This window comes from Chelonia mydas, chromosome 20 (genome assembly GCF_015237465.2).
Source record: "Chelonia mydas isolate rCheMyd1 chromosome 20, rCheMyd1.pri.v2, whole genome shotgun sequence".
NCBI classification, from domain to species: domain Eukaryota; kingdom Metazoa; phylum Chordata; order Testudines; family Cheloniidae; genus Chelonia; species Chelonia mydas.
The window spans coordinates 7,267,761-7,293,054 of record NC_051260.2 but is presented as its reverse complement, the minus strand read 5'-3'; the positions used below and the strand labels follow the sequence as shown (position 1 = coordinate 7,293,054).

The 25,294-nt window shown below is 42.7% G+C and overlaps 1 protein-coding gene across 14 annotated transcripts in view; it reads right to left on the bottom strand.

Moving 5' to 3' along the window:
• BRD4 (bromodomain containing 4) overlaps nucleotides 1-25,294 on the bottom strand; it is a 244,767-nt gene that overhangs the window by 44,341 nt on the left and 175,132 nt on the right. For 11 of the 14 annotated variants that reach the window (XM_043533002.1, XM_043533000.1, XM_037883738.2 and 8 more), the window contains 4 exons: nucleotides 23,624-23,925; nucleotides 21,889-21,999; nucleotides 8,947-8,999; nucleotides 8,357-8,642 (listed from right to left, as the gene is read on the bottom strand). In XM_043533002.1, the coding sequence (XP_043388937.1) occupies nucleotides 8,357-8,642; nucleotides 8,947-8,999; nucleotides 21,889-21,999; nucleotides 23,624-23,925 (752 nt within the window). The remainder of the gene's footprint in view (nucleotides 1-8,356; nucleotides 8,643-8,946; nucleotides 9,000-21,888; nucleotides 22,000-23,623; nucleotides 23,926-25,294) is intronic. The other 3 variants (XM_043533003.1, XM_043532999.1, XM_043533005.1) reach the window with 1 other exon arrangement.

Below are 25,294 nucleotides of genomic sequence, written 5' to 3'. Positions count from 1 at the left end.
TTTAGTTCTGTCCAGATAAAAGGCTAGACATTGCCTGGCATCCAAGGTATGGAGATGCAGCGCCTCCAGAAATGAATGCAGTTTAGTAAAAAAAACCTCCAGTAAATACAACACCTGGTTCCAATGAAACAGAAACCACTTTAGACAAAAACGTGGGGCGTGGTTGTAAAGTTACCTTGTCTTTGGAGAACTGTATATAAGAAGGTTCTGCCATCAGAGCCTGCAACTCTCTCAGTCTCCTTGCCAATCTTATTGCTACCAGGAAAGCAGTTTTCTGACACGAGCAAAAAAGGAGCAAGATAATAGGGGCTACAATGGATGACCCATCAGAGTTGCCAGACTGTGTTTAGGTCCTGCAGGGGAACTGGCTCTTGTACCGGAAGATATAGACAAAGAAGCCCCCTTAACATTGACACTGGAGAAGACTGATTTTCCCGGAACAGGGGGATGAAATGCCAGTATTGCTGCCAGATGCACTTTCAATGGACTAAGCCAGTGGTCTTATCATAGAATACCAGGCTTGGAAGGGACCTCAGGAGGTATCTAGTCCAACCCCCTGCTCAAAGCAGGTCCAATCCCCAATTTTTGTTCCAGATCCCAAACGGCCCCCTCAAGGATTGAACCTATTTACCACCATGGGCCGCATATGCAGGTCTCTGCGTGTTATGTGGGCTGCATCCACACTATATATATATATTTTAAAACGCAAGCGTGACATGCATTTTAAATAGCCCAAAGCTCCAGTAAGTTGATATGGAGTGAGGCTTCCTGCGCCGATCACAGTACCCGTACTTTCAGTTACCCCAGGTTCACCCTACAGTCCAGCAGGGAGGCTTTGGTAACAACTGTACTTGGTTGGCGAGCGCTGGACAAAAAGAACGCCTTGGCAAACATTCTGTGGCTTCATCCACCACTAAGAGTCTAGGACCAGTGGAGGGAGATGAACCAGTCTGTCTAGAGACTAAAAAGAGTAGGATTCAAGACTGTCCTGAGACACATTTAAAGGGCACGGAGGTATAACCTTGCAAACTGGACCACCTGTGTGCAAACAGACATGTGGCCCAAATCTCAGGCATGGTCTAACTGTCATGGAAGGCTGAGATTGCAGACTGAGGCAAAGATGGTGAATTATCTGAAAACGGTCGGTCAGCAGAAATGCTCTTGATGTCGTGGAATATAACAGGGCCCCAAGTAACTCAATAGTTTGAGTGTGAGCCAAGGTTGACTTTCTGGTGTTTAGGGTGAGACCCAGGCAGTCGAGCAACCGTAGTGTGGTACTGACATGAGCAAGAACTTCCTCTCTGGATCTGCCCCTCAGTAACCAGTTGTTAAGATACAGGAAGATGTGAATTCCGTTCTCCCTGAGATACGCAGTAACAATTGTGCATTTAAGTAAAAACCCTGGGGGAAAAAAAGAGAGACCAAATGGGAGCACCACATACTGAAACTGGCATTCTGCCATGACGAACTGAAGGAATTTTTTGTGACTCGGTATAATTGCACTCCTGGGGGAATTCTGCTTCAAAAATTTAAAAATTCTGCACTAAAAAAAAAAAGTTACTCATCTTGTGCAGTAATGTAGGTTCTGTGGGTGCACCACTCTAGGTGTTTGGGCGCCCCTGCGCGCGTAATCAGAGATTTATGGTAGTGCTTGGCTGGATCACACATGCGTGGTCCCAGTCTTGCACCACTTCAGGCGGTTAATTAGCGCTGTGCGATAAACTCCCCCTTAGTTCCTTCTCTACTGCAGAGCCTAGCAATAACTCTGAAGTAGAGGGGAGGAGGGAGGGTAGTGGAGCACTCACAGGGACACGCATCTTGAAGAACCAACGTTACTGCAAAAGGTGAGTAACTTTCTCTTCTTCGAGTGATGTCCCTGTGGGTGCTCCACTCTGGGTGACTTCAGAGCAGTACCCTCCAGAAGGAGGAGGGGGCTTTGGAGTTGAAGTCATAGCAGACAAAAGAACAGAGAGTCCAAACAGGGCATTGGAGGTTGCCTGTTGTTCTAAAGTGTAATGTTGACTAAATGTATGGGCTGACACCTAGGTTGTGGTCTTACAGATTTCTACAATGGGGACATTGTTAAGGAACGTTATAGAGGTTAAGAAGGCCCTGGTGGCATGCGTGTGAATCCCCGTAGGGCAGTGGTGGGCAACTTGCAGCCTGTCAGGTAATCTGCTGGCGGGCCGCGCGACAGTTTGTTTACATTGCCCATCTGCAGGCACAGCCACTCGCAGCTCCCAGTGGCTGTGGGAAGCGGCAGCCAGCACGTCCCTTCAGCCTGTGCCACTTCCCGCAGCTCCCATTGGCCAGGAACAGCAAACCGTGGCCATTGGAAGCTGCAGGCAGCAGTGCCTGCGGATGGTCAATGTAAACAAACTATCTCGCGGCCCGCCAGCAGATTACCCTGACAGGCCGCCTGCAGCCCATAGGTTGCCCACCACTGCCATAGGGGGTTGTTGACCACGTTGGGAATAACAGTTTTCTGCAACCTGAAATCCATTTGGAGAAACTGTGTAGATAGGGCGTTCCCTTTGGATCATTCTGTGATTGAGACAAACAGTTTCCGAGACTTACAAAATGCTTTTGTTCTGTCTATGTAGAAGGCGATTGCCCTGCATACACCCAGGGTATATAGTCTGGATTGTTGTCTACCCTGGATAGAATGTCAGAAGCAAATTGCCTCACCTTTTCACCTAAACCAGCCTATCTTGGGCAAAAATTTAGGATTGGTCTCAAAGAAACTTTATCTTTGAAAAAGACTGTGTATGGCGGATCTGCCAAAAGAGCGCCCAATTCTCCCACCCATCTGGCGGATGTCATTGCAACGAGGAACACTACTTTCATAGAAAGATGTAATGAAGAGCATGTCACCATGGGTTCAAATGGAGGGCCAGTTAGGACTCTGAGAATAGGTTGAGTCCCATGGTGGGGTAGGTTCTCTCACTTCAGGATAGAAATTGCTGAGGCCTCTGAGGAATCTTTTGGTGAGCGAATGTGGAGAACTCATCTACTTTGCTGTGAAACGCTGTGATAGTGGAGAGCTGCACTCTAACTGAGCTCATGGAGAGGCCTGACTTTTCAAGTTGTAATAAGTAGTCCAATATTGGGGTAAAGAGGATGACATAGCAGGAATTCATTTTTGTTAGCACATGCCTCTAATTGTTTCCAATGGAGTGGTATTTGGTGTGGGTGGTGGTTCTGCAACTGTGTTTTGTACTTCATTGGAATGTGTTATTTCAGGTCGCTTGAGCCATGGAGTAGCCACCCTCTGAGATGGAGTCTTTGGGGATCCGGCTGAAGAACATGACCTGCATCCTTAGATAGGAGACGAGGCAGAAGCGGAAGTGTCCGTGGTGGGCACACTGATAATTTGAGAAGGTAAGGATACCAAGTTTGGCAAGGCCACGTAGGGACTATTAGAATTACCCTGGAGTTGTCCTGCCTGATCTTGTGGCTCACCAAGGCCAAAAGGGGGGTTGGGGGAAACACGTAAAGGAGAGGAGCATTCCACTTCATGAGGAAGGCATCGCCCAGAGAGTGGGGACCAAGCCCCTCCCGGAGCAGAACTGTGGGCATACGATATTTTGTGTGGTTGAGAACAGGTCTATTGTCAGGAATCCGCAATGTTTGAAGAGGTCCCAGACCATGTGTGTGTTGAGTTTCCACTCATGGTCCCGGGAGAAATTCCTGCTTAATAGATCTGCCGTGGTGTTCTGGCAACCAGGTAGGTATTGTACTGTAATGTGGATATAATATGTGATGCACAATTGCCAGAGTCTGATGGCTTCTACACAGAGGGAGTGTGATCGTGCGCCCCCTTGTCTATTTATATAAAACATGCAAGCCACACTGTACGTGAGGATTTGTATAGTCTTGCTTTCCATTATCAGTAGGAAGTGGGAGCAAGCGTCGCGAACGGCTTAGTTCTAAGATACTTATGTGCAGAAGAGTTTCTGCTGGGGACCAGTGGCCCTGGATAGTGCGCAGACATAGATGTGCTCCCCAACCCAGAAGCGATGCATCTGTTGTGATGGTCATCATTGGTAGAGTTTGCGTGAAAGGCACTCCTACGCAAATGTTGTCTGGTTGAGTCCAACCAGAGAAGAGACTCCTTTACCTTGTTTGGTATCGTGAGGTGCCTGTTTATGTTTATATTGTTCCTGTGTGGGACAAACTGAGTGGAGCCAGGGTTGAAAGCACTTCATATGGAATTGTGCATGTCTGACAACGTATGTTGTGAAAGCCACGTAAGCATGTTCTGGCAGTGACTTGTGGGCTGATTTGTACTGTAGCAATCAGGTTGGTCAATGTGAGGAACTGCTGTTGTGGTAGAGAGGCCATCGCCTTGAGAGAGACTCCAATGAACTCTAATTTGTTGCACTGGTATTAGTGTGGACTTTTGTGCATTTATTTAGAGGCCTTACGCCGTAAAGAGAGTGAGTGTCTGTTCTGTGGCATCTATCAGCGCCTGCTGTGCTGGTGCTTTGAGCAGGCCATCATCCAAGTACAGGATCATCATAATTCCTTTTCTGTGTAGCTGTGCAGCCACAATGGCAAGGACCTTCAAAAAAGACCCGCAAGGGGCAGTGGATAGGCCAAAAGGAAGGATCTTGTATTGGAAATTATGTGGGCCTATTACGAAATGGAGAAAATGCTAGTGTGAAGGATGGATAGTTATATGAAAATATGCATCTTGAAGGTCAAGGGCAGAGAACCAGTCCCCTTTTTCTAACTCTGGGATTATGGTGGCTAGCATGACTATCTTGAAATGTTGGGTGTTCACAAACTTGTTGAGAAGTCAGAGATCGAGAATGGGTCTCCATCTGTTTTTTCTGAGAGAGAAAATAATGCAAGTAGAAGCCCTTCCATTTGTACTTGGTACCAGTTCTACTGCGCATAGATATAGGAGGTGGTCTACCTCTTGTTGCAGTAGATATTTGTGAGGGGGGTCCCTGAAGAGGGACAGGGTGGGGGAGGTAGAAGTAAATGGGATGGAGTATCCAACCTTGATTATCTACAATACCCATCTGTCTGTTGTGATGGACTGCCAGACTGGGTAATAGGGGATAAGACGGTCTGAGAAAATCAGAGAGATGTGAGTTGGTCCCACAGCACTGGGGGGAGAGGGGGGAAAGATGGTGTTTTCAGGAGAAGACAGACAAAGAAAAGTGAAGGGTAGGTTCAGTGTCCTGATCTTGGTCAGAGGGTTCATCCTGTTCTGCTAGCATGTCGTCAGGGTGCTGAGACAGTCCCGCTACCAACGGCGCAGGTGATGGTTGTGTGCTCTCCCTGGGGGGACTGGGAGGTATGTGGTGGTAAGCGGGATGTGCCATTCTTGGTAATATGGCCACTGTGTTGGAGGTGGCATGCTGTCATCCATGGGTACTCGTACCATTGGGGTTCTTTGGGCACAGTATGACAGACTGTGTAACAAGGCACGTGCTGCCGTATTACAGATGGGAGAAGAGCAGCAGGAATACCTTTCCCCATCACCAACCTCATCCTTGTTGCTCGAAAGAAGGGGAGCTGAATAAGGTGGAGTGAAAGGCTGACTTGGTACCAAGTGAGCCAGAGTAACGTCGGTGCCGAGGATAGGTGACTCAGGCATTGAGGATATTGCCAAATTCTTTCGCAGTAAGAACTGGCACAGTACCAACAGTGGCAGCGCCGTTGCGGTTGTAACACTTGGTGCCCCAGGTTGTGTTAGTATAGATGGGAGTGCCAGTTGCAGCATACTGCCTGTAGATGGCAACATGGCTTAGAGTTGTATTGAGCTGCTGTGTGCCATGGGTCTGGTCAACTCCGGCGGTGCTGAGGCATGGTGTTTCATTTTCCCCTTAGTGCCTGTGTCAGGGCTCTCTCGTTTACAGTCCCTAGCTCTCATGGTACACATGGTACTACCTCAGCTGGAGAGGCTAATAGTGTGGTTGGTATCGACTAAGCATGCCGGTGCAGGGAACACCTTTTCTTTGCCGTCTCCCAGTTCGGTGAAGCCACAGGATGCTTTTTAGCCACCTTCATAGCAGGGTGGTCTGCTGTCTGAGCCTTGGAAGTAGACCCTCTGTCAGAGGCTGCTGTAGGGAACTTCTGACCAGGGGAATCCTGGCTTCTGGCTCAGACGCCAGCCGGAGAGACTTCTCCATGAGCAGCAATTTAAAGCTGCAAGTCTCTGGCTTTCCTGGTCTGGACTGTCAGTTTGTGACAATGAAGGCACTTTTGAGGAACGTGTGTTTCGCCTAAGCAGTGAACACTGGGATCGACAGCCTACAGGTGAGGCAGCATTTAAAGCCCGGTGAACCACCCATGCCCCTGAGGGGAGATCCAACTGGGCACTGCTACCATACATTTCCAATTATGAGAACAGGGGTGCCCAAACACCTAGAGTGCAGCACCCACAGGGACATCACCCGAAGAATTAAAAATTCTGTGCACAATATTTTAAATTTCTACAAAATTCTGTATATATTATTTGTCAAAATAACACAATGTAATCATGCCAGTTCCAATTATTTTGGTAATTTATGTCAAAATATCTGTCAGTAAGCATGTCTGTAACAATACAGACCCCCCCCCCCTCCCCCCCCAAAAAAATTCCGATTTTTTTTTTTTGACAAATAGATTCCTTATGAGGCATATTAATACAGAACGTTGCGTAATTCATTTAAATTATAGTAAAGAATTGTATTTCCTGCACCTGTCAGAAGCAGTGCAAAGGCTTGAGGGAATCAGGGGTAATGGAGGAGCTGAGGGAGAGGGAAAGAGCCTGGAGTGAATCAGGAGGATTGTTGGGTATGGGTGGGAGAAGTGTGGAAAATAGGGCTGTCAATCGCAGTAAACTCAAGCGATTAACTCAAAACAATTAATCACGATTAAGTGCAGTGACACGGATAAGGCATTGGTGGCCAACAGATGCAGGGCCAGGGACCTCTGTCCTGACCATGAGATGTGCGCCAATCCTGTTACATGTAACAATCCATCAGTGGGCCTCAATGCTGGTCGGGCAATGGAGAGTGGGAGGATGACAACCCTGACTCAAAGGAGTCTCAGGATTCCAGAGATAAGGGCAGAGCAAAACCAGAGGGAGCAAGTAGATGTTTGACTCGTCTATTGTCCAAAATGAGGCAGGAAACAGTGCTACCAATGGAAGCAATATCACTGGTACCAAGCATGCCAGTGCTGGAAGCACTGGCAGTCCTGAAGTGAACAGTGGTAGTGGAGTGTCTGATTGCACCAATGTCAAGGGCGGCGAAAGCCACCATGGAAACATCTGCTGTGCAGACTGCAGCAGTGCCGAGTAGGTTCCTGGTACCGGGGTCCCACGTACCAATCAGAGTACCGGCCCTATTTCCACAATTTGTGGAAGGGGAACATTGGGGTGCAGTGCCAATAGACCCGAGGGTTCAGTGGCTTGTTCAATAGAAGACACAGACTTGGCAAAGTCCTGGACCAAAGGAGAGGTTGGGACTGAAAGGCAGAAGGAGGTCTGTGGCTACTTGGTATGCTGCCGAAGCAGAAACAGTCGGTACTGGCATCTCCCTCATCAGTGCCAGACTCAATGGATGTCCAGAGGCTGGAACCAAAGTCAACGGTAGAGGGTTTCTCACCTTCCTACTAGGTACCAGGGAAGGGTTAGAAGCACCAGCTCCATGCTGTTCCATGCTTTTCCTGGGGGAGGCGGAAGAGTCACCCCAAAAGACCTATTGGTGTTATGCGACCTTTTCCTCAGCACAGGCAACAGCCCCTATTGAAGTACCTGCTCCAGAACATGAAGTGGCAGTGCTGTTGGAGCCCAAGGGAACCTCTGACCCACTGAGGGCCTTGGGACGGAAGCAGGCCACACGGCCTGTTCGAGCAGGCACTGCTTCAGGCGAAGGTCCCCAGCCACTTGAGTCAGTTTCTTAAACCGATCGGCAGATTGCGCAATACTTCTTGACATGGGCCTTGCTGCTGGGGATTGCTCCCCCACACGAAAGACAATGTTTAAACCCCAGAGAGGGCATCACTGGGGAAACAGACTGGTAACACACACTACTCTAACAATTAAGGGTACTACTAACTATACACAAGAGAAAAAACTAAATTAGTTGAGAGTTTGAGACCACACAGAACTCCGACTCCAGTCACGGGCGGTAAGAAGGAACTAAGGGAGGGTCAGGACAGCACTGCATCATGTAGCCAGGAGAAGGACTATAGCCACAAGAAGCGAGTGCCACCCCTCTACTGCTGGGCAAATTTCTCCTGCTCTGGTGTGCTGGGGACACACACACCTACATGGAATACGAGGCTGCATCTACTCCAAGAAGAAGAAAGGGCTACAGCTTTAGACACACAGCATTGCTCATTAAGTGCTTACCTGGAGGAGAGACCACTGCATGTTGGTTCAAGTGAGGAGGAGTGCTGTGCTCAGGTTGCTGGGGGAGATGGGGTGGCATCTCTGGCTGAGGAAGATGCATGATGGGCTGGGTGAAATGTGTGATAGTGTCGAACATGTTCCCTGGGAGAGGATGCTCCATGATGGGGACCTGTGCAGGTACGAAAGGAGGGGGAGAGGACTTCATCGGAGGTGGTGCTTGTTGAGGGACAGGCGGTGGTTGCATCTGCTGCTGCTGCTGCACCTGCTGATGGTGGTGGTGGTGATGCTAGGGAAGACAAAAACTCATGAGATCAGGACACCTTCTCATTTAAACTTCCAGCCTTGTCTCATCTGGTATGCAGGGAGGCAGCTCAGAACAATTCCAGACATCAATAATGGAGGGACTGAGCCTGTGGTTGACCATAAGCTCCTGATCTAAAAGGGAGATCTAAATAAGAGCATTGTTCTAACAGCCTGTGTGCTTGGCCCAGCCCAACCTCTATGATGATTCAGCAGTCACTGTATACTGAGGACTCTCATTCATAGGAATTCTCTCATGGCTCCAGGAGGCAGGCTTCTCCAAAACTCACCTTTTTTTGCTCTCGCCCAGAGTGCCCTTTCTTCTTCAATTTTGGTGCCATTTCTGTGGAGAAAGGAAGAAGGGATAATAAAAGGGTTAGCATCCAGGTGCTGCTCTTTCAGGAATCACTGAGACAAATATGGGAGCAACTAATATTACTGATCTCCGTTACAAGTACACCACTTAAATCACAGGAAGAGTGGCGAAGTTTTGGTGCTCACTGCGAACTACTCTCTCTCAAGCACTCGCGAAGAGCATATTTTCAGACACAAAAACAGGCAGCTTTCCCCTGATTTTACCTTTGAAACTTACTACAGATTCCGGAGGAAAGAGATTCAGTTTCCTTGGCTACATCTTTGTTCCTTCACAAAACCAGGAAGGATCAGAACTTTCAAAACATCAACTACAATGATTTACAAAGAAATCTCTTCAAGACTTTGACCAACACTAATTCTTCGGCCACAGGCCTTTGGAACACCAAAGTGACAGACTGTAAGAATTGGTTAGCCCTTGCCTATATTAGAGTTTCTTGGAAATCTCTCACCAATGCAATGCCACCGGTGGTAACCAAAGTGGCAGTTAGTGTGGATAGGACTCAGGGCGCTGCCAGACTTTGTGTCATGGTGTCTTCTACACCCATTCTGACCAGTGTTAGATAACATGGTGGTAAAAATGCCAGTGGTCTAACTGACAGTACTTCCATTGCTATCATTGGTGGAGCTGCAATGAAGGAAAATATCCCAAATAGCTTATTGGAGTTACAACCTGACAGGGCTGCAGAGAGCTGGCTGTGAAGCAAATGTTTTCACAGCCCATTAGTTAGATCAAGAGCCCTTATTTGAACATTACAATGTCAGTGATGGAGAAGAGGAAAGAAACAGACAGCAGCCATGATAGAACAGATGCTACACAGAAAGCCATCCTTCCTCTCTCACTGGAGAATTGTTAAGAGTTTGCATCCAAGGGCCTCTTGCTGTTTAAACAAGAAGGGCTTTAACTCACCACTTTCTATCAGAGGTCACACTGGGAGCCAAACAGAAGCAAACTTTCTTCTCCACCCTATAACAAAACTGTCTGGGACCTTCAGCAGCTTTCACTACCAGTCAGCCCCTCTCCATTGGTGCAAATCTGTTATATATTAGAGCTTCCCAAGACTTCCTTTGCAGCTTACTTCAGAGTTTATTAAATCAACAAAAATGAAAGGCACAATATTGACCATCTGGCTTAAATTTCCTCCCCTGGAGAATTCCAGCCAAACACCTGGATCAACTCCCTTGCTTGAACGTGTTCTACTTCATCATTATTTGGCATGCCCAGTGGTGTGGGGTTCAGACTGAAGCACTACCCCTGAACATAGTTTTAAAACAACCTTGGCAAAATGCTAGTGGCCCATTCATGCCTCAGGTTTTTTTTTTTTTTTTTTTCATCAGTAAGTAAAGTATTCCTATTTTCACTGTCATGAATCCTCATGTGATGGGACAGGCAAATATGATAGAATTTGTACTTAGGCTGGTAAATTGAAGTCAAACTAGATGATCACTCTTGTACCTTCCGGCCTTGACATCTATTAAATTTTCATAATTTTGCAAGGCCTATACAAAGTCAAACCATTCTGTAGCAAAATTTAAGATGATCTGGTAAGTATTCAGACCCACTTCCTACGTATATCATGCTTCCTTCATACGCATCTCTCATTATGAACTTCCCTGTGTTATAAGGTAAATACAGCATAATTAAAGTATTCCTGGAGGTCCCTTCAGCCACCAGGGTCTCATTATAGGGATTCCCTAAGCTTTTCAGGAAGCTGTATAATTTTACCAGAGCAAGACCTCAAGTGTGTCAGCAGACTCCCATTCAACTGTTCACATTTTCCACGGCTCAGGCTGTTTTTCTGACCACTAGGAACAGCCCAAGCTCAGCTGCAGGTCAGAACATGTCCAAAAGAAAATGGAAGGTGGGTAGCAGAGCTCCATCATTACAGTAGGGAGATGAAGCATCAACACCAATGGTTGGGGCCACTAGTCGTTTGAGGACTACTGTACAAGTCTGACACTTTGCCAGTCTAACTTGGTAAGAATAATTGCTTAACTAGGCCTTGACCTAGCAGAAGACATTTCAAAGAGCCAAAATAAAACTTCAGTACATTTCATGCATTAAGGCTCATGTTCTACACATCCATACAGAAGTGGATGGAACAAAAAATAAACCATTATTTGCACTTTTCCTCTGAGGATCTCCAAGCGTTTTACAAATGAGGTCGAGTATCATCATTCTGATTTTACAGATGGGGAAGCTAAAACATGGAGGTTTAATGTCTCTCTTGAAACTGTACATGGTAGAGCTGGAAATTGGATCCCAGTCCAGTGCACTGTCCACTGGACTAAAATGCAAAAAAAGGATTATGGTTAATTTGCTTGCAAACTTGTTTAAAAGAGTAGATTTTGACTTAGATGTACAAAGCCATCTGAACCAGCCATTTTGACATTACTTTGCACAAAGGAGAAAAAGAAAGAGTTATTGAGGTTTTCTGCTATTAAGTGACTTGCCCCACATAGACTTTCCCTATCTGAGTCAAAAATCCAGGTAACAGAGAGAGAGGCTGAGAGAGAATTAATCACAGGAACACCATGCCAATCAACTGAAGAGGCATTGAAAGGCAAGAAGGAAACGCAGCAACATGTAGGTCTTCAGGAAAATCATGTTTTACAACTATACACTGAGGTCTTTTCTGAGTTCCTACTCTATGACTGAGGGCAGAAAATAGAAGCCCCATACTAATCAGTAAACTAAAATCAAATTTACAGAAAAGTTGTCAAAGTGACAGATGTCAGTCTCTGTAACAGTTAAGTATCTAAGAGACTGGTCTGCTTTTCTGTGAGCCATACACTATGTGAGGGAAAAAGAAAAGGAGTACTTGTGGCACCTTAGAGACTAACCAATTTATTTGAGCATGGAGCCTGTAACTGCCACATTCTTATCTGATGCAAGTGTAATATATATAGCAAACAGAACCTGATTCACTTTGCTATAAACATTCTACTTGCTGATCCACTTTTATCATGTCCGCATAGCAAGAAACTTCCCACCATGCACACCAAACTAGAAGGAAACTGAATAAGCTGTGTGGCTTGAAAATGGAAGTTACTGAAGGAACCAATATTTCTGTCATGTTCCATTTAATCAGAAGGAAAAATACCAATGGGAAGAAACCAAAGGATGGGATACAAACAAACGTGGGGGATTCCAGGAAAGGAGAAGTTTTGTAAAAGGACACCACAACTTGAGGGGAAGAGACAAGGAAAACTATGAAATATTTGATCTCTGGAAATCAATGGGATTTGAGAGAATTCCTCTCGACAAGTTGCAGATTCGCTGCATAAGTACACAACGAAGTTGCACGAGTAAACATTAACAGCGAAAAGGCAATTAAGCCAATGTCACTCCTATGTGAGCGGGACTGGAAATGTGAGATTATACATAGACAGTCCCCAGCTTCAGGAGTCAGCCAAAAATGCCATGTTTAATATATAACATTTCTCGTTTGTACTTTATGTCAGAGACCCCTAGCTTCATGGTTTCCATGCAGCTGATCAACATGTATGTGTTTTGCAATAGTAAAGGTGTGAAAAAGAGGGAATATCAGACATATAAGGCTGTGTGCAAGTGTCAACCCTGAAAAGCAGTTAAAAAGGTACCAAGCCCTGTAAAACTGACATGATTACTCCTGGTGTCACTCTGCCATAGTTGCTTCTTTGTACAGGTGTTTGCTCTCACTCCTATATTCCTCAGAGGTATGATGGCTAGCTTCTAACCAACCTCCTCAGAAGCGTCACGTTTGCTTTCTGGTGTGCATATTTCTCGTATTGATACTTTCTTTAGTTTAAACTGAATTATTGACAAACTATCACATGTTTAGCCAAGATACTGGACCATTCTCCGCACACAGGTAAGAGAAAATGGTTTGGTCTGGATTGACAAGAAGCTCCATTCACTCTATACAGCTCTGAGCAAAAGGTTGTGCATCTCCTGGTTTGTGTGGATCAGCAGTTCTGTTTAATATTGGAATCACATCCGTGAGTCTGTGGGACTGAAGCAGCTATGGACACAGTTCCACTCTGCTCCACTCCAGCCAGCCACAGTACACTAACCTTCTGGCCATTTAACTAACCATGAGGTTTTCAGAAATGTAAGAACAGCCAAACAAAAGACAAAGTTATAAAACATGGCCCAGAAAAATCACTTTTCTATGCTTAAAGTGCAGTTTTACTCTGAATAGTCACGTCAGCTATTTTAGAGATAAAATTTTGCTGCTTTTTATTCTTATTAGCCCTGCAGAGCCAACACAGCCAAGACTGAGTGAGCTGCTGATTCTATTCCATCTTGTGTATCTACAAAATTGCTTAAGTTCCAAATCAGTGTTACACCTATGGAAGCCCATGAAAGGCACCAAGGGCGCCGCATGAACTAAATCTGGTTCACAGAACCATTATGATGGTTCTCTTCGTACCACATTTCAACTAAGCTTTGGCTCGTAGAGCCCAGGTTGAGATTTCAAGGCTGGTAATTAGAAAAAATTTCTACTTGTGCACACAGCACATCTGACACAGAAATCCTCAAGACACAATAAATATGGGATTCCACAATGCCATTCTCACAAAGTCACTTTTCAGAGTAGAAACACTAAGATCAGAGCCCAGTTTCCATAAGAGAAGCCTCTGCTTACAATGAACTTATTCTGTCAAATAGCTTCCCTCTCTGGAAGGTTCTAGGGTATCTTTCCCACTCACACAAGTTTTTCCAATTATTAGTTACTTCCCCACACGTTCACTGAGGAAGGTGAAATACTCAATATAATAGTATACAATTATATACTTGGTAAAAATATTCTTTCCATTTTGAAATGACTTGTTAAAACTGTAATTCCATTATACAAAAAGGTACATTTTCTGTAACAAACCAAACACTTTATTTATTTTTATTTAAAAACAAAAATATAAAAAAACTATACAACTTGTTTTTAAAAAGATTGTGGTTACATTACTGTTAAATCAAAAAGCATGCAGATAAAAATATAAAAATAAACAGATTTGTATAAAGTAATTCTTTGTAGATGATAAATGCTAATTGAAGTGCCTTAAAGGAATCTGAATCAAAATGGCAATGACAGTCCATTCATTGCAAATGCATTCTTACTTTCAAACAGTTCACACTTGTGCATCAGAGAAACTAGGATTACAGCTTTGCTAGAAACATGCAGTTATACATTCCAGTAAAAATCAATCCCAGTCCCCAGCAGTTTATAGAAAAATAAAACACAACATGAACAATCATGTGATTTGGAGAAAACATTTTAACAATGCTAAGAGACTGCAAGTAAAAAAAAAACTTTACAAAATAGTTTCGGTTATAAATTAAATTTCCCTTGATAGCACAGAGAACCTCCATACTACCCTGGTATTAGAGATGAGCTCAAAATGTGAATACTGTGTATAAGTGACTCTCGGTCTCCAGACTGTGTTGTGGTGCTTTCTTGGCATTATGCTGGAAGACAATTCAATCTAACTGCTTCCCTTCCCCTGTTGTGCAGGAAGAGCAGATCAACTCATTGTGGCTTCTATGCCACTGACACACAGTCATGTAAGGCAGAAGAGTTCCCTAAAAATGTGGCTAAAGAAAGTTGTTAGCAGTAGCAAGAGCACTAAAACCCAAGGTTCAAATTGGTCTTGGACAAGATGTATATTTACCTATACAGAAAAAGGGGTGCTTAAGTTCTAATTTGCTGGCATATCAGTTTATTGAATTTCTAATGGAACTATCACCTTAGTGGAAAAATGCTGGTGTGATATTTGTCAAAATTTTACATTAAAGAACACTAGGGTTTTGAAGAAAAAAACCCAACAACCCTAATCTTAACAGGGCAAAAGAACAGTGATTAAAAATAGTACTTAGTTTTTCTATGTATCACAGTACATAAACACACTAAGGCCCAGATCCTGCAGCCACGTATGCAAGTGAATAGTTTCTTAAAATAGGATTAGAGTGCAAGTGCCTAGTGGACTGAAGCTCTGTATGGTGCTTTACAAATATTAATTAGCTCTCCTTCCTCAATTCAGATGCAACAAGAATCAGCATGTTGTAAACTAACAAGGAGTGGTGTATCAAGATGGTCATTCTTCAATGGGCTCAAAACCAAAGTAAAGCACTTTTCCTGACATCTCATTAGAAAGTATGTTTTAAAAAATGAACATCCCCAGCTAAAAAGAATAAAGAGAAGAACATCCCACACCCAAACTCCCAACAAAAGAGTTTCTATTAAAACTCACCACATTAAAATAGAATATTAAGACAAATTTGATACAGTTATCAGAACAGTAAGGGTGCAAATTTGATCAGTCAGGGAGCCTTAACTGTTGAATTTCAATAGTGAACTCCCCAACTGCATAGTTCTCCAAGTAACTACTCAAGAGGTTTGCAGGACCATAGATATAGCAGTGCTCTTCTGCAAAGCCCCATTACTGATGCTTAGGGCCCTACCAAATTTATGGCTACGAAAAAAGCGTCATGGACCGTGAAATCTGGTCTCCCCCCATGAAATCTGATCTTTTGTGTGCTTTTACCCTATAGTACACAGATTTCACAGGGGAGACTAGCTTTTCTCAAACTGGGGAGTCCTGACCCAAAACAGAGTTGCAGGGGGGTCACAAGGTTATTTTAGGGGAGTCATAGTACTGCTACACTTACTTCTGCACTGCCTTCAGAGCTGGGTGGCTGGAGAGCAGCGGCTATTGGCCGGGCGCCCAGCTCTGAAGACAGTGCCCTGCCAGCAGCAGCTGCTGACTGAGGGCCCAGCTCTGCAGGCAGCAGCGCAGAAGGGAGGCAATACCATACCATGCCATCGTTACTTCTGTGCTGATCCTGGTGGTGACTCTGCCTTCAGAACTGGGCTCCCGGCCAGCAGCCGCCGCTCTCCAGCTGCCCAGCTCTGAAAGCAGCGCCGCCGCCAGCACAGCAGAGAAGTAAGGGCATCAGTACCACAACCCCCCCTACAATAACCTTGCAACCCCCTCATCCCTTTTTGGGTCAGGTCCTACAATTACATCATTATGAAATTTCAGATTTAAATAGCTGAAATAATGAAATTTATGATTTTTAAAATCCTATGATCGTGAAATTGACCAAAATGGACTGTGAATTTGGTTGGGTCCTACTGATGCTATTAGGAGTGTACTTGGTGATTAATACAAAGTTAATTCTTGATTCTACTGAGAGAAAATTCATCTCTTATTTTTTCTTCTCCCATTTGGTGTTTCTCAGGGAGGAGCTACAACAGATAGGAGGTAGTAGGCACTTCGAAACATTGTACGGTAAGTTAAGACTACAGGGAATCAAGTTTCCTATTTCAGACACCCAAAGACCAAAGCACCTCTAGGAGTTTAGCTAAGTAAGCTTATTTATATAGAGCCATATGAGGTATTGAAGGTACAACTGTCCAAGGGGAATGGTGGCATTCTGTTCACAAATCACTGTGTGCGGATATGAATGCCTCCTCAGATGCATAATTCAAACTACATCCTAAATGCAGGACACTAGGGTAGAATATCCTAATTCTTCTAAATTTCCTAAGTGCCAGATGATCAGGAACTTTGATACTACTAGGCATTAAATCCACTAAATCCAAATTGTTAGAGACTCCCCACCCACATGAGAAAAAGAGGATGAGAGGAAGTTTCTGCACAGAGTTCCCCAATCTAGATGCCTCCAATTCTCTGAAGTTCCTCAATCACCACAGTATATTGAAGTTGTTAAGCAGTTTGATTGTTGAGAAGGGCAGGGCTGTCAAACATGACTAAAAAGCTACCTGATGCCTGATAAAGACAAAACAGAAGCCAATTAAATTCAAATGAGTGCAGTACTGTTGAGGAGGGAAGAATTTTCCCCCCTCAGATTCATAAGGAAACTCTATTAAGGAACAGATTACAGTTTAGCAGGGTCTGAAGTCTGAAAGGTCAGCCATTTAATCCATACATAAAAATACATTACAAACACAGGAAAAGTATCTTTCTTTTGCACAACTCACAGCTGAACTGGCGTTAACTCAAAATGTTCACCCCAAAAGTTTACCTTTGAGCTGAGCAAAGGAAGTTTCAGCTGACAAGTCAAGTTGAAACCTTAACTTTAGTGTTTGTTATGATGGAAATAATTTTAGTAGAATGGTTTCTACATATCTGTGGTCTTTGAGGCTTTTCAGGAGACATCTCAGGCTTGCTAGCTAAGACATGAACACAAAATAATACTTAAGACCTTTAGGTGAGGTATAACATCGCAATATTACTTCATTCAGCATTAAAACTTTGAAATATGAAACAACAGCTATGAAACATGGAGACCAAGTTCACCACAAGTATTACTTCCCACATTCCTGCTCCCCAGGGTATGAAAAAAACTGAGCTCTTTTGCTGCCCTAAAGTGGTAAGAGGATACTCAAGCCAGAAAGACCCAGCATTGCACCTCTAAAGGCAATTTCTGACTTTTGTTAACATATATTTGTGTGTTCTGTGAGCACTAGACACTCTCTGCCATAAAGATGCACCACTGTGTACTACAGTCTGATCATTCATGACTGAATGATTCAGATCAAAAGAACAGATATGCTTACAAAACTGTATTTGTATTCTGTAGAAAAAGATGTTGCTTACATGCAACTCACCTAAAGCTGAAGATACCAAAACCATAATTGAAAGAGGCAATGAAATCTACTAGAAATTGCACAGTACTAGCACAGAAAGTCAGGAGGTAAGAAAGTTACCAGCCAACATGATGGTCATGTTTAGTCTATATCACAAGTAGATGTTTCCAGGATGAATTTCAATCTCATTACAATTCATAAAGATACTGTCAAAACACAACTAAAATTAAACTGCACTAATCCTTTAATCCTGTACCTCTGTTTTCATAGATTACAAAACTAAGGGACCATTATGTTCACCTGGTCCAATCTCCTGCAGAACATCCCCCAGTAATTTCTTTTCTCTACTAATATCATCTATCTTCAAGGTATTAAATCTTCAAGGGCTGATTTTCAACGTAAGTATAGTACTCATGATTATTAACAAGAATGCTTTAAACATTCTGTTTTAAATTCTGATTAAGGATTAGCAACAACAGGTGGATTGAAGTGAGTGGAGCAAAATCAACCCAGAACGTAAGTAGCTTTTCAGAAATCTGGACTACAGAGATGAGTCAGGCAGCTGTAAGAGAGCACTGTACTAGTACATTAAAACTTGTCTTTAGTGACTACGGAGACTGAACTGTAGGAGATCGGAGCAGAAGTGTAATTTCAGTATAACTACTTATATAATATGTACCTATTTTTTCTTATATATTATAGAATTAACTGGTGTGTATTTTTACATGTATCAAAGTGCTTTATGATAAACCAAACCAAGATAAAATAATTTAGAATTATAATATTAATATTTTTAGATTTAAAACCACATACATCTATTGCACAAAACACCAAGTACACCCACCAAACAGCAGCTCAGTGGGTAAAAAAAGGAAAAACAGAAACCAAGTTATTATAAAAGAAGACCATAAGAAGCCAGATCTTATTACAAATTGAAGTGCAAAGATTATCAGTAAGATTTTAAATCTAATTTTCCACTTCTCCAGTGCAGGTGTTTCCAAGATTCTCCTATCAGGATATATATTTTACAACTTCTCCAGAATCATATTGCTCATTTAAACATTACAGGGAGAGACGCTCAGATGGCCAGCAACAGGGCTGTTACAATAAAGGGTATCATGAACTAACAATACATTAGTTACATAAGGTATCAAATATACAATTCTCAAAAGTTTAAACATTTACATTTCAATTCATGGGAAACGGTTTTCTATATGTTAATAATTAAGTTACTATCCTGCAGTATAGGGTCAACAAGGGCCCCTATATTTAATCAGAAAAGCAGGAGAAAGATTTAGCAAAACAAACGTCACTGTAAATATTCTAGACCAGAAAAATTTAGTTTTTCTTTTGTGGTAACAAAGTATTATCAAAACAAGTATATTCATTTGTACATATTCAAAGACTATTAAAAAAAATCTGGTGATTGTAGCTTTATGACGTGGCAGAAAGCTTGATAAAGATTACAAACTGCATGCAGGGTTGCTGGCTTTTAAAAACAGTGTTTAAACTGAGAGAATTATAAATATATTATATGATTCATTTTGTAACAGAAAGTGAAAGATAACAGCCAACAAGCTAAAACAAAATCAAAAGTTGCATCCCAAGGAACAGTTGCAATTTCAAAATAAATGTGATGGGAAAGAAGGCTCAATCATCACGCACATTGCACTATACCTAGAGACAGAGTGCTGTCCAATGGCTCTAATGATAGCACTAAATCACTTAATGCCAACATTTTCAAAAACATCTGATTTCCAGTAGCAAACATGGGACACCCTGGCCGTGATTTTCAGAGATGCTGAGCACCTATTGACTGGGGGCACCAATACAAGTTAAAGAGCTGTGGCGGGCTCAGCACCTGTGATAATCAAGTTCAAAATGGACACCCAAAAACAGAGGCAACCAAAATTAAGAGGCCAGTTTTGAAAACACTGGCCCTGTCATCCCAAGAATGTCAAGATGGAATCAGACTAGGTAGATACGGATACGTTTATGGGAAGAGCAGTTTTACAGTCAGTTCTTATAGTTTTATGGAACAGAGAACACTAGAGAAAAAAAACTCAGTCACATTTAGAATTCCCCCAAGGAAGTGCAGTTATGGCATGCAGTGGAGAACACTGGAGGTACTAATGTGACGGTCATGTTGCAAAGTTGAGCAAACTGTCATCTTACAGATTTCCATACCATACACCACATAAAATTTATAGAGAGCTAAGGTTTTAATTAGCTCTGCCTAGTGACAGCTCACTCAAAATACAAAAATAAATTATAAAGCAATTTGTTCTTAAGGATAAAGTGCTCTATGGCAGAAGAAGGCTCTCTAAGCCAATACAACCCAAGAGGTCAATTACAGGACAATGAGCAAGTGATGCTCAATTTCACTCATATCCACCCAATCAAATGAATTAGATTCCACTGCCTCATTCTCACGAAGATTATGAGAAACATTTGACATAGAAATGGTTTTGTCTGGATCACGCATATTTTCCATGGAAAAAGACAAACAAGAAGGAACGTTCTGTTTTTGCCATACTGTGGCATTTTAGGGTTTGTCTACACACAGGTTTTGCACCGATTTAACTATAGTAGTATAGCCAAATACTAGTACAAAAACTTCGTAGACCAGGCCAAGATATCCACAACTGTGCTTTTGCAGACAACAGCATCACACTGGGAATAAATCTCTGGGGCAGAGAGGAACAATACTTCTTTAATTCCCATGTCTCAGACCTGAATGAGCAAAGAGTCATGCAAGAAAGAACAGAGAAATTGATTTCTAAACAAGTTTTTCACAGAAGCTTTGGCAGGACTGAGTCTGCATTAGTCAAATAAAGCCACCGAAAAACAAGTGTACAATAACAGTCTATGGTCTGAGTGTAAATGTGGCAGCTCTGCCTTAAGACTTATCAAGTAGCAGGAGACCATTTTTCTCCTCCACTAACACACACTATGAGGACAGCACTCACTACCACTGAAAGTTATATTTTGACCAGCATTAAATATAATTCCCTCTAAAGAACTATCATCAAAGGTCAGGAGTTCCTTTCAAAAAACTAAATTTACTTAAAAATATGCTTGACAATATAATGCAACTTAAATGTGTTATGTTTAACTACAGTCTAGTGCAGATTCCCCAACCCCAAAAAATACAGCCTTAAAATTGGAGTGTTTGTAGGAAGTGTCATTAGTAAGCACCCAAAGCAACTCCTATAAATACTAACCTCTGCTGACTGGAGGGGACAGGAAAAGAAGAGGCGAGTATTTAGCATACATGTGAGGCTTAGAGCAGTATGCATTGAGCACCTGTGCTCTTAGGCCCCTCCCAACCCAATGGCAGGCCCGAAAATGTATTACTTCAGTCACAGAATTTCTTACAAGTGCGTTTCTATTTATTTTTACTCCTGTTTGCACTTCAGAGTCAATACAGCTATAGAAGTGGAAGCAGGACTGTTTTCTACCTCTTACATCTTCATCAGACATAGTTAACTAAGTTAAAGTTGCAGAAACTTTATTACTGGTGATTTATGTGTCAGAAAGAACCCAGCTTAACTTTCAGAACCCACACAGAGCTGGCAGTTCGAGAAAGAATAACTCAAATTTTTAGCTATGCAGCTTTGCTCACTTCGACAAAAAAGAATGCCACAATGCCACTTTAGAGGAAGAACCATACTTTAAGAAGCTATTTCAGAAGTGCAAAATCAACTTAACATGCCTAAATCACAAATTCTGAGGGAGTATCAGCTGAGACTAGAAAAGCTATACACAGTCATTACTGCTCACTAAATTCACCCTACCTTTCCTGAAGAGAATTGTTTCATGCCATTGTTTTTATTTTTTATACATAAACCCACATTTCCTCAGCTGTTGTCCAGCAAAATGCTCTGGTGCAGAAGTGTTCCTGGTGAGAACACTTACACTCCCCAAGAGCAAACTGAAAAGAGAAGGGGACTTTTAAAAAATATGTAATTAAATCACTGGCCAGACAGAAAGTATCTGGGCATATGTTGCAGGTTGGCTCTCCCATCGCAAGGAAGAAAAGCAAGAAAATCTTGTAATCTTGGGAAGTGCAAGATGCCATATCCCCCACCTTCAAGTTTCATATGTCGGGTCCACTACAGGCAACTGCAACATGCAGGATCTACACTGTGTGTACTGTTTTCAATTACAAGACAAAAAAATTAAAGACCAAGCCAGTACTGAAAACATATTTATTTATACAGAAGACAGGTATAGGACTGAGTCTTTAAATAAGCTGCATCTAACCTGTTTCTGAATCTTCACTGTCGGAGGAGCTGGATTCACTGGTGCTCTCAGACTCTGAGGAGGAGAACCCCTTCATTTTAGAGGAACCAGCAATTACATCCACTTTCTCTGCTGCAACAAGATAACAGTACAATATTGTCAAAGGATGACAAAAATAACCCAGAATCCAGTCTTGTGCTGTGTGGTCCTCCTGTAATCAGCAACGCCCGTAATAGGAATTCTATTGCATGGAGGGCTGCTTGTATGCTGATGCTCTATAGTTGGAGTCATAAGTAGCTTAACTAAGTAAAGTACTATTGTAATTGGGCAAAGCAAACTCACTGCCCTGTTCCCATGTTCCTTCCTAGTCTTGAGCTTTACAAACTAGGGCAGAAACGAAGAGTTTGCCCTGCTGCTCCCAATTCCAATGTAACAAGTACAACTTTTGCCTAAATAACCCATAAACATGCATGTATCAGATTCTTGCAGAAGGAAAGTGTGCTAGAAATGTTAACACACATTATTTACTGACTAGACAATATTGGCCCATAATTAACGCATAGTATTTTTTTTAAGAATGCTATTGACCCAATGAATTATAAACGGTCCAAAACTGCATATACTCAATCCTGCACGTGACCCAATCCTTCTGCAATCTGTGTTAGAGGAGGCTTATCATGCATATGCAGCGTTTGACATTTACACTTCAGGCTCTAGGCTATTGTTCTTTCCAAAACACCAAATAAGCTTACAAGTGATGCCTAGGCCACCAGCACATAGGGCAATTTCACATCTTCTTGTGGCTTGCTGAATTCCAAACGTAAAGGTTTTATTCAGATATATTAGTACAAAGAAAAGCATGGGAATGGGTGATTGGAGAGTCCTCCAAACTCCCCTCTACATGTGCAGCCACTTTTGATTTTGTAAGAGGCTTTACTTCAATTTTAAAATGCTTTTCTGAACATTAACCATATATTAAAAACTGAAACAAAGTCCAAAAACAGCTCCAAAAACTGGTGGAAAGAATCCAGGATGGCAGCCCCAGTGTAGTGAGTCTCATGCCTGGCACAATCCAAAATCCAGGCCTATACATGTGCCAACTGTTTCACATGATGGCGCCCCAGTTTGACATGAGAACATTCTTTCACTGAGAGGAGGTGTTTTGGGGTTTTTTTTGGCACACTGAAGAGTTTGCAGCCCAGAACAAACACTGTTGTACAATAAAAAGAAAACTAAAAGGTTTTACAAGAAAAGTTTGCATGAGATTGAAACAGCATGTAATATTCCATTTAGCTGGCAGTATGATCTGTCCCTTGTATCAAGTGTTTGGAGTGAAGAAAATATTTACATTAGAGCTCAAAGTACAGGGATATTAAGATAAAATTAGCCCTAAATCACAAGCCATTGAGCTGAAGTCCAGTGGTAAGATTTAACACACATGCTGTTGTGCCATTAATCAAATCTACCTTTTGATAGAAAAGTAGTAGCTTTGAAATGAGTTCTTCTCTCCCCTGGCATGAGGATATAAATACCTATACGCACAGTATGTGCACCATCTCTCTCTACGTGTGTGTGTGTGTGTGTGTGTGTGTGTGTGTGTGTGTGTGTGTGTGTGTGTGTGTGTGTGTGTGTGTGTGTGTGTGTGTGTGTGTGTGTGTGTGTGTGTCTCTCTCTCTCTCTCTCTCTCTCTCTCTCTCACAAGATTTGCACTACATCGCTGGAATGTGAAGTAAACTGCTTTGAGGATGAAAGGTACCTTGAGGTTTCCTCTTCTTCCGTAAACATGATGTTACATATCTCTCCAACTCCCGCAACGTGGATGGCTTTAATGTCTCAAAGTCAATTTCAATCTCATCAGGATTGGAGTTTTTAAGCGAGGGTTCTCTTGACTGGATGATATGGACAACTCGGCCCAGTTTCTCACCAGGGAGTTTATTAATGTCCAAGCTCAGCTGCCTCTTCTCCTCATAGGACATTGGCTTACACTTGTCCTCCTCCTCAGACTCGTAGACAGGAGGGGGTTTGCTGTTCTTCACCGTCACAGGCTCCTTCTTACTACTTAGGAATAATTATAAAACATTATTATAGAAACACCAAAATGGCGAGGCGTTTAAAAAGCAGCAGCTTGATATTAATGTCTTAAATGTAACACTGATTACATTACACTCTAATTAAAAATGATCAAAGTTGTTTAATTTCAGTAGGCTATTAAGAGTACAATTGAAATGGGTGGGTAAGAGGGGCAGAGAGAACAGAAGGTGATAGATAGGCGCTCCTTGGTGACATTCATTTTCAGCATTAAATAAGAGGGATCCATATATGACTTTTGACTTGCTGATCTATGTACTGTGCGTGGGAGAGGAGGGGAAGCAAGAAGCAGCAGGCATGAAAAAAACAAACAAACCTGTCCTCAGAATAAGTAACGATCTGTTAGACTTCATATACTAGGGTTGTGGTTTTGTTCTGAGAATACATAAATTAGACTGTCAATAATTTTGAGAAACTAGATTTATAGTTATAAAAAGGATGTGTATGTAATTGAAGAGGTCACACTTCAGCCAGATTCATAGCACCTCAGCGTTAACACAGAATGCACAGCCTATGTAGCAAAAGGATTACCAATGAAATTAAAGTAGTAAGAGATCTATTAGGCCACAGTCAGTTCAGTTCCCTGGGGAGGATTTACAACTGAGCTGTACAGTACATTGTCTAGTATTTTATCCAGCCTCAATGCCCTAAATGGGGGGTGGGGGTAGGGTTTGAGAAATGGTCTCATGTTCCTTACCTTTGACAATTTTGCAGCCTAATCAAGCTCACAGCAAGCAGTTTGTACTTATATGCAAACTACATTTTCCCCTTTCTTCATTTCATCCCACTACCCGAAGTTATGATACTTTGTTGCACTGTAAATAGCTCCTCCCGCTGGCTGGGGGCTAACAGCTCCTCCCGCTGGCTGGGGGCTAACAGCTCCTCCCGCTGGCTGGGGGTTATGCCCGTGAAGTACTTGGATATTTTACCTCCTCCGAGTTGTCACTTACCCAACTGTAAATATCTAGCTCATAACCTTTTCCCTGATAAGCCAATCCCTCCAGCACCCAGGAGGGGAAGGTAGATGAAATCTAAAAAAAACTCCAGGATCTGGGATTCAATGTCACAGTGACAATATACAGAGGAACAAAATTAATTCTCTATCATATCTCATATTGGATACTAATGGCAGCCACACAAGCCAGGCACAGAAGCACAGGGGTGCACAAGTGAAAACAAGTACTGTCACACTGAGGCACAATGGATTGGGGTCTGCACCAACACGTGTTGCTGGAACTGATACTATCAATGCCAAGGCCCTTACAGAAGCTAGAAACCCCAGATTGAACCATCACTACATCACAGGCACTAGTGGTTACTGTTGGAAGTAATCCTGAAT